We start from the raw sequence: 12,044 nt of genomic DNA, 5'->3' as shown, positions 1-12,044 counted from the left end.
AATGAGAAACAATGAAATCTGGCCATGTGTAGCAACATGGATGGACCTTGAGGGTGTTATGCTGAGCGAAATAAGTCAGGCAGAGAAGGACAAATATCATATGTTTGCACGTATAGGAGGATTAGGAGGAACTTGACGGAGGAACAAGCGGGAGAAGAAGGGCGGAAATGGTGGGGGAAAGGGAGACAGGCAAACCATGAGAGACTCTTGAATGCTGACAAAAACTGAGGACTGATGGATGTGGGGGGAGGGGGGATGGGCATGGAGGAGGGCACTTGTGGGGATGAGCACTGAGTGTTATGTGGAAACTAATTTGACAATAAACTATTTGTAAAAAATAAATAAATAAAGTAAGCAATCTGCATGTTTCCTCTTAATATTTTAAGTGGTTATATTTAATGTCCAAAGTCTACTTTGCCTTCCCCAGGTCATCCGGAAATTTATCCTTTAGTGTTAACTACCCAGACACAGGAAATATTTAACTGCCGAATAGATGAAGATGTCACAGATGAAAAACCTTATAAACTTATCAAAAAAGAAGATATTTTAGCAGACTTTAAAAACAGAGCTGCAGTGTCTGACTTCCACCCAGTCAAAAAAATTATCCAGGTAAGTACAACATCTCTATTTTTCAGTCCCACCCAAGAGGTTTCTGATTACATAATAATAAAAGTTAGAGAGCCTGTTGAGCTCAAATCTGGTATTCCACCACCACCCCCCCCCTTACTTAGGGCAAATGCTAGCTTGTCCACACCTCCTTTGGGATCCGATTTGATGATCTCTGAAAAGCATGCACCTATCAGTGACTGATTATTACTTCATACCTAGAAAAGTCCATCCTTCCCAATTTTGACTAGAATAGGAATCTACCCTTATTTTCCCATACTGCTTTAATTTTTTTTTTTTTTTAATTTGAGAGAGAAAGAGAGCACAAGCGGGGAAGAGACAGAGGGAGAGGGAAAGAAAATCTTAGGCAGCATCACACTCAGCACGGAGCCCAAAGCAGGGCTTGATCCCAAGAACCATGAGACCATGATCTGAACCGAAATCAAGAGTCAGATAGATACTTAACCAACCAAGCCATCCAGGTGCCCCTACTTTAATTTTTTAATTTATAATTTTGGTCCTGAAAGGTCTCGAAACATGGAACAGAACACCAACACCAAATAAAAGAAATGCTTCTTTTGTCCTGTTAGAAATAAAATTGCATGGTAATTTCCTTAGACCCACTGAGTTTTAAGAGCTTTATTAATTTAATAAAATCAATCTGGGATTATGAGCTATACATTAGCACTATGGCCATCTTTTATGATTGATTAGAAAAATATTAATTTTGTGTATGAATAAGCTGAATGAAAACTGACCTCTTCTGATTATATTCCTGTAGGAATATCCTGGAGATGAGCTTCTGGTTGTTCATGACAAAGACTTCAGATATGGACTTAACTTTTATCTTATTGGAACAGAAGAGGGCAAAGAAAACTACTTAAATGTAAGTATATCCCAAGTCTTGCTTGTTAGCAGAAGGAAAAAATACCTCTTGTTTAGCTCTCTTTCCCTGGGGCCTAGATCCAGTTCTGCTACTTAGAGTAGGTAAGCAGCAAATGTTAGATGAAGTAAATCAAATATCTCAGAGTAGCAGATACTCTACTTATGTGTCCTTCATTGACCCAATGAGAGGCGAAACAATGAATCTGGAGTAACATTGCTCTTGGCCACTCTTTGACCCTTATTCCTGCCTCTCCTCTTGCCATCTCCATGACCTTGAGAAAGTTACTGAACCACTAGTCCCCAAAGTCGTGGCACCAAAAGGATCTATTTCCAGGGCTGTTGTGAAGATTAAATGGGCTTTTTCTCTTTTGTTTAATTTCCTTCTCCTAATTGAAAAACATGAACAAATACAAAAGAAAATAAGTAAGTGCTTAATGATTTTAGATAAATGTAAAGTTTCTCGCAGAATACATGCATGCAGCTGTAATCTACTTTGGGTCATATATTTTAGAGTGCTATTTATTTTACTCTAGCACGCAGAAGTACCAGAAGAACAGGAAGAACATAAAGAGTATATTCCTGAAGATTTATATATTTATAAACCACCTATCTCTAAGCCATGGGTTTCTTTGGGCAGTGAAAAAGAAATTGATGAAGAATCGGTTAAGGAATCTGCAAAGCAGGTCAGAGATTTGATATGATCTTCAGTGCATTACCTCTCTATAATGCTCAACAGCACTTACTCCTGAGGGATCTGTAAGGTTTGCTATGTTTGCCAACGTGGATGTGGTTTTTCCTTTGATAGAAGAATGGTTATTGTTTTGGATATGTGGGTTGTTATGGGTTGAATTGTATTCCCCAAAACAGATACGTTGAAGTCCTAATGCCCAGTACCTCAGAATGTGACCCTGTTAGGAAATGGGGGGCACTAATCCAATATGGCTGGAGTCCTTCTTAAAAAGATGGCCATGCAAAGACACAGAGACACAGGGAGAGCACTACGTGAAGAAGGAAGCAGAAATTGGAGTGACAGATCTACAAACCAGAGAACAACGAGGATCTCTGGCCATTGTCAGAAGCTAGGAGAGAGGCAAGGAACAGATTCTCCCTCAAAGCCCTTAAAAGGAACTAACCCTTCAGCGCCTTCATCTCAGACTTCCAGCCTCCACACCTATGAGAATAGTTAAAATAACTGTCCGTCGTTTTAAGCCACCCAGACGGTGGCACTTGGTTATGGCAGCCCTAGGAAGCTGACACTGTGGCATCCCCATAGCACCCCTGAAAAGAAGATTTGCGTAGGAGTGGTTTATTATGAAAGTGTTCCACAGAAGAACCAGAAAAGCAGCAGGACAGGCAATAGCAGAAGTCCTACAAAGGATGTTATCTCAGGCAAAAGTCACATAGAGGAAAGACTTTAGCTTGAACCCCTCAGTGACCTCTGGAGTGTAAATTACACCTGAATTGTTCCAAAGAGAAGTAAAGGAGATGGGCTTACACCTCTCCTACAAGTCCAACATTGGTCAAGATATAAACTGCCCATCACTCTCTATACTTTGTACCTCTGTACCAAAGTGGTCTCAGTAGTCCCAGAGCATGCTCTGCAGAAGAGCAGCAGCTAGTGGCCCTGGACATGGAAAACACAGAACTGGAGAGGTAAACAGAAAGTACAGGAAGAGATCTTAGAGGATCTGAGCAGAGCACCAGTATTGTCTACCGCACATCCATTTTTCCAGGGACTTGATTATGTTTCTTTTACTGTTTACACGTGTTGCAGATCACATATATGATTTCTCGAAAACGAAGTGAATTTGGTGCACCAGTTAAGTTCAGTGACCAAAATGCTTCCAGAGTAAAAGATTCCTATATTGAATGTACAGCCTACTCAGATAAAAATTTTATTGTTAAGCAACTGGAGAAAGATGTTGGCATGCAAGTCGTCCCCAAAATCAAGGACACAAGTACTCAAACAAGATGGTAAGTATGCGATGGGGTTGTATATTTTCAAAGGCGAGTACAGTAAAATCTAGCAATACCTGTGCTTATTTTGGAAAGATCTTATAATAAATAGAAATGGCTTGACAATGATGACATAGCTCTTCACAGAGTGATTCAACTCAGGGAGACTTACTCAATAATACCTTTTAAAATCTCAATAGAAAAATGAGATGTAAGTATATAAGACTGTAAACACTGTGAAGTGGGAAAATAACCGATTCTGTTAATCATCACACTACTGCTTTCAGAGAAGGGTTGTCTCCCGCCTTTGCCTCCTCACTGCTCTATTCCCACCACCTAAGTGATCATTCTTACATATCAAATTAGATTGTGTTAGGTCACTGCCTAAATCTCTTCTTTAGCACCCCACCACATCCAGAGCCCTTAGGATGGCATTAGGTCCTCCTTCCTCCATTACAAGCATTGCCGGCCACTTCACCCTTGTCACCCTGTTCTGAAACAAGCTCTTGTGCTCTAGCGCTATGAGCTGCCTCCAGCTCCCAGAATATCTGCTCCCACATCTCCCTGCCTTTGCCCGTGCTGCTCCCCTGTATAAAATGGCGAACCTGTAGAACACCTCTTTACCCTTCAAGGTCCACCTCAGTGCCCCTTTCTCTGTGATTTCCGGGAACTACATGGTAGTGTTGATCTCTCCCTCCTTTGGGTCCCGCTAGAGCTTAGAGGCATCTTACTGTAGCACTGATGACCCACACTGTAGGCATCTGCTTCCCTGTCTTCCTGCCTTAGATCCAGAGCACTTTGAGACTACCCATGTCATTTCACACATGAAGCTCTTTATTAAAATTCATCCAGTGAATGAACTGATGTGAAATGGATTGCTGAAAGAATGCCATGGGGACTTGAGTTCATTAAATTGGAAAATATACTTAGCTAAACCATGCTTTTTTTTTCAGGATTTAAAAAATACTGTTTATTTTGAAATAATTTTAGATTTATGAAAGGTAAGCCATTGATGCTGAATATGGTTTGGAGATACGGAGAAAGGAAAAACAGCCCAAGTTTTTAAAAGACCTGAACAGTTCAAGGGGTTGGGAAGACCAGAGTCTGCATGGGACCACAGGGACACCAGCCTGGGTAGAGTAGAGCGAGTAGCAGATGCAGACAGAAGTGGACTCCCTGTGGCAGACAGTAAGGAACTTTGGAAAGTTCTGGAGCATGGGAGAGGCAGGATAACAGGGCTATTAAAATAACATGAGCCAAGCATAAGATGAGAGCAGAGGAAAGAAGCCTGGAGTTGAGAACATTGGCTAAGTAGGGGACCACTGTAGTAAAACAGGCAAAATGTGACCAGTGTCTAAATTAAGGTGGTGGCAGTAGGCATGGAAGAAAGGGTGGAAAGGAAACATGTGTAAATACAAAATGCCATAACTCCCATCATTAAAACAAACAAAACCCAACTTTTTTGACATCTCTAGATATTAATTTCTCTGCTTTTCTTTATGACAAAACTCTTCCTTGTCCATATTCTCTAGTTCCATTCTTTCTTCTGCATTTTGTCTTGAGCTCATGCCAGTCTTCGCAAGGTCACCAAAGACTTCCAGTTGTCTGATTGCCTAATCCAATGTTCAGACCTTCTTTTTCTCTACTTCTCAGCACTACTTAATGTGATTGAGCATTTCTCCTTCTTAAAGCAAAACTTTCCAATAAGTGTTATGGATGACACTCATTGTACCCATCCTAACTTGCTGGCAGCTCCTTCCCTGTCTCTTTTACTGGATCCCTTTCTCCCAGCCTCTAAATATTAGAGGACCCCAAGGCTTACTCCTTTTGATGTTTTTCCCCCTCTAACTATACTTAATCCTTGGGTGAATTTATCCAGTCCTATGATATTAACATATTGTCTGTTACTGCTGATGACTCCCAGATCTATGCCTTCAGCCTCAATCTCTTCCCTGAATTCATTTATTTATCTGCTTACTTGAATTTCTAATATGTCCCTCAAGTTTAACATGCCCAACAACAAATGTTTTCCTTTTAATGCCAAACCTGAGACTCACTGAATCTCCCTCATCCCAGTAAACAGCAACGATATTCTTATAATTACTCAGACCCAAAACTTTGGATTTTCTTGGGTCTGTCTTCAAAGTATATCCACTGCTATCACCTTGGATTAAGCCATCATCACCACTTGTCTAGATTATTGTAATGCCTCCTAACTGGTTTACCTCTATCCACTCTTTCTCTCCTACATTCTGTTCTCCATAGAAGAGCCAGAGTAATCCCGTTAAAATGTAAATCAGATGTCACTGATCAAAACTCTTGGAAAACCAATGGCCTTCCATCCTACAGGAACCTACAAGGCTTCATATGGTCCAGATCCTCTTTGCCAGTTTTCCCTCATCCATTCCAGCCACAATGGCTTCCTTGTTCCTTAAATTCACCAAGCATACTCATACCTAATGTGTTTTAATGCCTACACAAGATACTCATATGCTTACACAGGCTACTCTTTCCCCAGACAACCTTAGGGCTCATTTCCTCCTTCATCCAGATCTCTGCTTGAATGAGGCATTCTCTGAAATTCCTGTACACTGATCTTCCATGACATATAGTGAGTTTATATCCCAACAAACCCATTGTAAGTTGAAAATATCATAAGTTGAAATGCATTTAATACATCTAACTTACCAAACATCATAGCTTTGCCTACTTTAAATGTTCTCAGAACACTTACATTAGGCTACAGTTGGGTGGAATCATCTAACACAAACCTATTTTATAATAAAGTGTTGAACATTTCACATAATTTATTAAATACTGAAAGTGAAAAACAGGATGGTTGTGTGGGTACACAGCAAGAGAGAATCATACAACATATCACTAGCCCAGGAAAATATCAAATTCAAAATTCAAAGTACAGTTTCTTCTGAATGCATATTGCTTTCGCACCATCCTGAAACAAACAAAATCACGTGCGGAAGCATCATAAGTTGGGGCCATCTATAAAAGCAACCACCGCCATTACCATCCACCCTCTAACTCTATTTCTCTTCACGTTATTATCACCACTTAATATGTGTTTGTCAATGTCATTCCTCTCTCACCTTCCCTCCTGCCCTCCGCCTTAAAGTTCAAGCTCCAGGAGACAGGAAATTTGTCTATTTTGTTTATTTCCACATCCTCAATTCCTAGGGTATTTCCCAGAACACATTATCAAATGGAGGGAGACAAGGAATGGAGGAAAGGGGAAGAGATGATCACATTTAAAGAAGAATGTGCAGAACAGATGAGTGACGAGTCCAGTGTTAAGAGGAGAGCCATGAAATAAGCTGAAATCCTATATGAAATATATGGCCAGGAGATCAGAAACTAAAAAACAAATAAAAAAGAGCCTTGTCAAATCAATATAACCCAAGTCAGAAGCCATAAAAATGCAATGTTAACGTCAAGGCTCATATACAGAGATACCAGGGGTCAGAATAAGAAATGGATCATAAGCAAGGCAGGCAGGTGAATAGACAGGCCAGAATGAAAGGAGGTAAAAATGAAGACAGGATCTGTAGTCAAGTTTGGGCAGAGAATTAGGAGACCAGAGATTCATAAACACCAAGATGTGAGAGCGAGTCAGGAAGGAGAGTGGTGATGCACTAGTACCAAAGAAACTTAGATTTTAAAACAAACTGCTAAGCCAAGCCAGCCAGAGACTTCTATGTTCCTGCCAGTGTACAGAAAAGTAACAAGAATGAGTCAGCAAGGGTGGACTCAGGAGGCAGACTCAGAAAAGAACAGTGAACTTCCCACAACAGGAACCTCATCGTAAGATGTGAGACTTAGCAGGCGCTCACTGAATGTTGACGAATACAAGTAGACAGCTATAGCTCTACAGGTGAAATAAATAGATGAGAAGTAAGGGAAGGTCTTGACCGATAATATGAAAAAATAATTGAATTGAAAGGTTCAAATTTAGGTGACTGGGAGAATACTGGTTCTCCTTAGAAAGATCAGGAAATGAGGAAGGGTAGCTAGTTTGGGGTGGAGAGGATGAGATATAGGATTTGATAGAAGTAAAAAAGGTCAATGGTGAGGTTCAACGAGGAATGACCGCGAAAGCAAACGTTCACAGTGTTCAGGCATTCTTCTAAGCACTTGGCAGACAGCAACTCAGTTCTCACAGCTGCCCTCTGAGATAGGCACTACCCCCATTTTATAAATAAACTGAGGCAAAGTGAGGTGAGATATGAAAGCACAATGTTTGGGACATAATTTAAATCTGAAGCAATGATAAACAGATCTGCCGAGAAATAACAAAACAAATCACATATTAAAAGTAAGAGCAATTCTTAGTCTCTTTGCTGAGATCACCAGGTACCATAAAATTTCTGACTTGACCCTATCCAGAGGATACTAATGTGTGCTAGACATTAAAAGGTGAAGCTAAGGGTCACCTGGGTGGCTCAATCTATTAGGTGTCCAACTCTTGACTTCGGCTCAGGTCATGATCCCAGTGGGACTGAGCCCCATTTGGGGCTCTGCGCTGAAAGCGCTGGAATCTGCTTGGGATTCTCTGTCTTTTCTCTGCCCTTCCCCTGCTTGCTCTCTCTCTCTCTCTCTTAATACAAATAAATAAACTTAAAAAAAAAGGTGAAGCTAAGATATGAACCCAAGTCTCTCTGGTTCCGATACCAACATTCTTTCTATCACTGCCTTCTGCTACTGATACTGAAATAGTGAGGAGGGAAAAAATGATTTATTAAACATAAGCAAAACTCTCTTTACCCCTTGTTTGATTGCTCTTCACTTAATATATTTGCCTCTCACAGCGACGTTTCACTCACATTTGTTCAACACAGATTAAATACAACCTTAATGGTTTTTTGAACACTTAAAATGTGCTAGGCACGATTTAAAAAACTTTACATGTATTAACAGATTCAATTTACAATGACTCTATGAGCTACGTACTTTAAGAATTTCATTTAGAGATGCATAAACAGACACAGAGAGGTTAAATAAATAGCCCAGGGTCACAAAGCTTGTAAGTGACAAACCCAGGCTTCAAAACCAGGGAGCTTGTCACCAGAGTGCACGCTTTTAATGACTGTGCCATTCGACCTTTCTATAGCCCCAAACCCTAAGATCAAGGAGCTCACCAGTCTAGTGGGTGAGACTGCCAACGCCCAAATACAATAGCATGATAGGTTCAGAGGTGGAGGTGAGCACTGAGGGCAGACTGGAGGAAGAAGCTTTCAGAAATCATGTTGCCATCATTGCTGAAATGCACATTGTTTCTAGTTTTGTATATTTAGAGCAGGATTTCTGAGTCTCAACACTACTGACATTTTGGGCTGGATAAATCTCTTTTGTGGGAGGCTGTCTTGTGCATTGTAGGGCATTAAACAGCATCCCTGGATTCTACCCACTGTACGCGGGTAGCACATCCCCGTTGTGACAACCAAAAATGTTTCCGGATGTGACCAAATGTCCCCAGGGTATGGGGTGGGATAGGATTGCACTGGTTAAGAAATGCTGATCTGATGAACCAAAGAGGGAGAGAATGATAAATAAATGTGGCAAACTGTTAATTGATGAGTCTGGGTGAGGAGTGTATGGGACTTCCTTAGATCTTTCTTACAGCTTTTCTCTAAGTTAAAAATATTTAGGGGTGCCTGGGTGGCTCAGTTGGTTGGGTATCTGACTTCAGCTCAGGTCATGATCTCACAGTTCGTGGGTTCCAGCCCCGCGTCGGGCTCTGTACTGAGAGCTCAGAGCCTGGAGCCTGCTTCAGACTCTGTGTCTCCCTCTCTCTCTGCCCCTTCCCTGCTCATATTCTGTCTCTCAAACATGAGTGTTAAGTTAAAAATATCTAAATAAAGATTTAAAAAAATAAGAACTTCTTGATTATGTTGGAAATACATAAATATTCAAAGTATTTCAAAAAGGCAATCAATACCAACTGTCTAGGATAAAGAAAAAAAATTCAATATGTAGAATTTAAATATAAAATAGTATCTTATTATTGTCACAGAAAGAAACTTTTGACGTGTCACAACCTATATGTACTTTTCTTTGATCTAATTTTTGGTATTCAATTTTCTTGTTATGTATTAGGACATATCCCAAAAACGCTACTACACAATATTATCCAAGAGAATTTTCAGAGGAGGAAAAAGAGATATTTGGACAATCCAAGCCTTTGATTGACTTTCTGAATAATGCATCTATAAGGTAAAAAATGTATATTAAAATTTTAAAATAAAACATAAAATGTGTATGTGTACTTATAGTGATAGGTCTTAAAAAGCAACTCCATACATGGTGGCTTGATAGAAAATATGAAGAGTTATCAGATGTACATGGGGATATGACACATCCTCAGTCTTTCTTTCCTTTTATTGCCACCAGTGTGAACCTAGGAGATGTATACAGCTGAGTGTGTGAGGATGTTTTCCTAATGGCAAGTTAACAATTATTTACTTACCATGTTTGTTTGGTTTTTTTAATGTTTATTTTTGAGAGAGAGACAGACAGAGCACAAACAGGGGAGGGGCAGAGAGAGAGGGAGACAAAGAATCTGAAGCAGGCTCCAGGCTGTGAGCTGTCAGCAAAGAGCCCAGCATGGGGCTCCAACTCTCGAACCACTAGATCATGACCTAAGCTGAAGTCAGGCACTCAAACGACTGAGCCACCTAGGTGCCCCATATGATGGTTCTCGTATTTAAGTCTTTTTTCTCTCCTCCTTACTCCCCTTCTTGGCTTCACTTACTTGTATGATTAAAAGATGAGGACACAGTGGATGTGGAAGATGTTCAAGACAATGCTGCTCTTTGTAAATGATAACCTGAAATCGATTCGGATGTTCCCTTGTACATCTTATTCCTCACCCCGAATTCCTGTGTTGCTTCCACTCTTAGTGGAGCTAAGAGAGAGGTGTCTTCAGAAAGCTCCCACACACACGCACACGCACACACAGTTACTAGAAACCTGGGATCTCTAAACCAGAGAAATAGCTTGACAAGTTCTCAAGTCAATTTTCGGAGTTCAGAGAAGTGGAACCAGTGGTGGGCGGGTCTGCAGAGGTACCCTGTAGGTTGGCTTCCATTTCTTTCCAAAATAAAAAATTTCTTGGTCAAGTTCATACACAGACCATGTTTCCCTTTTTCATTTTTAAGAAAACACCATCAATTTTCACACTGTTTAAATGTCCTGAAAATTCCAACTCTTGAAAATTGTTTCCTAAAGGGGCTCCTGGGGGGCTCAGTTGGTTAAGCATCCGAATTCGGCTCAGGCCATGAGCTCGTGGTTCATGAGTTCAAGCCCCGCATGGGGCTCTGTGCTAACAGCTCAGAGCCTGGAGCCTGTCTTTAGTTTCTGTGTCTTCCTCTATCTCTGCCCCTCCCCTGCTCATGCTGTCTCTCTCTCTCTCTCTCTCAAAAATAAACAAACATGAAAAAATTTTTAAAAAAAAGAAAATTGTTTCCTATGTCTAGGGAGGGTCTGGTTCAAAAAGTCATCAATGATGCAAAGAGAGTCCTTTAAACTAAATACTTTATATATGTATAGCTATGTTTACTCTGGGTCAAGGCTTCTTGTGAAGTTTGTTACAAGGTGGAACAAAGAGATGTTCCGTCAATGCCTGATGACTAACAGCTGTTCAACAGGCTGTCCCTTGCTAACTCTTCATACACTGTAGCTGGCTTGCCTGCTGTGTTGTTGTGCCAGCCACCAGAGGGACAATGGCATCAAAGCTAAGGACAGCAAAGGAGATACAATGCCTTTTACCAAAGAGCCAGAAACCCAGAGGCACGAACACAGTTTCCTCACAGGATTTCAGTTCGAGCAGGTCTCTGGCAAAGATATTAAAGATACAGAAAGACTGGTAGAATTACATCCTGTATATCTCATGGCAAGGCTAGGGGGGCACACCACAGGGATAATTCCATGAAACCTCCAGAGATTGCCAGGGGGTCAATGTTGTTAAAAGGGGGTTGCTGTTTTGTGGACTGCTGCTTGGTTAGGGGAAATGAAAATCAGGTGAGTTTATGCCAGGCTTCGAAGTAAGCCTTCTTTTCTTGTCTAGTGACCAAGTTAAATGTATTTCTGCTCAGCTACAGAACAAAACAACAAAAACAAAAGAACAGAGAGTGCATTAGCTATTTGCCACTCATTTACGGGAAGCACGCTGTACTTTTCCTATGGGGCAATGAGAAACAAGAAAACCTAAGGTCTCTCTTTCCCCATTTCAAGTTCTAGTAATTAAAAATTTTCCAGCTAAGAATACTAAAAATGAGAAGTCTGTCTACGTACAATCCATCTCAAGGGCATAAATGGCCTATAGCCAATTCTTAATTATTCACATTGTGTGCTATCTTTAGACCCTTTATTCTTTTATTTTATTCTTCCCTTTCAGTTGCCATGCTTAGAGAGGAATAGTTCCTAATTCCCTCCCTGAGATGTGGGGAAGGAGAAGCCGGAACCATAAGGAAAAGAGGAAAATTGGCATAGGAATGACGGTAGCCCTGGTCAAGAATAAATACACCCATGTACATAAATCACTGTCATGTTTCCCTCTCTAAAACTGTTTAAGGTTTATTCAGTTT

At 40.6% G+C, this 12,044-nt stretch overlaps 1 protein-coding gene across 1 annotated transcript in view; it reads left to right on the top strand.

Moving 5' to 3' along the window:
• Positions 1-12,044, top strand: part of DNAI3 (dynein axonemal intermediate chain 3) — a 71,670-nt gene that overhangs the window by 16,040 nt on the left and 43,586 nt on the right. The window contains exons 4-8 of the mRNA XM_039246898.1: positions 428-609; positions 1,388-1,492; positions 2,025-2,174; positions 3,266-3,465; positions 9,556-9,672. Coding sequence (XP_039102829.1) covers positions 428-609; positions 1,388-1,492; positions 2,025-2,174; positions 3,266-3,465; positions 9,556-9,672 — 754 coding nt within the window. The remainder of the gene's footprint in view (positions 1-427; positions 610-1,387; positions 1,493-2,024; positions 2,175-3,265; positions 3,466-9,555; positions 9,673-12,044) is intronic.

This window comes from Hyaena hyaena, unplaced genomic scaffold, assembly GCF_003009895.1.
Source record: "Hyaena hyaena isolate Hyena2069 unplaced genomic scaffold, ASM300989v1 scaffold_286, whole genome shotgun sequence".
NCBI lineage: Eukaryota > Metazoa > Chordata > Mammalia > Carnivora > Hyaenidae > Hyaena > Hyaena hyaena.
The sequence above is the reverse complement of the archived record's forward strand: the minus strand, read 5'-3'. Positions and strand labels throughout refer to the sequence as shown.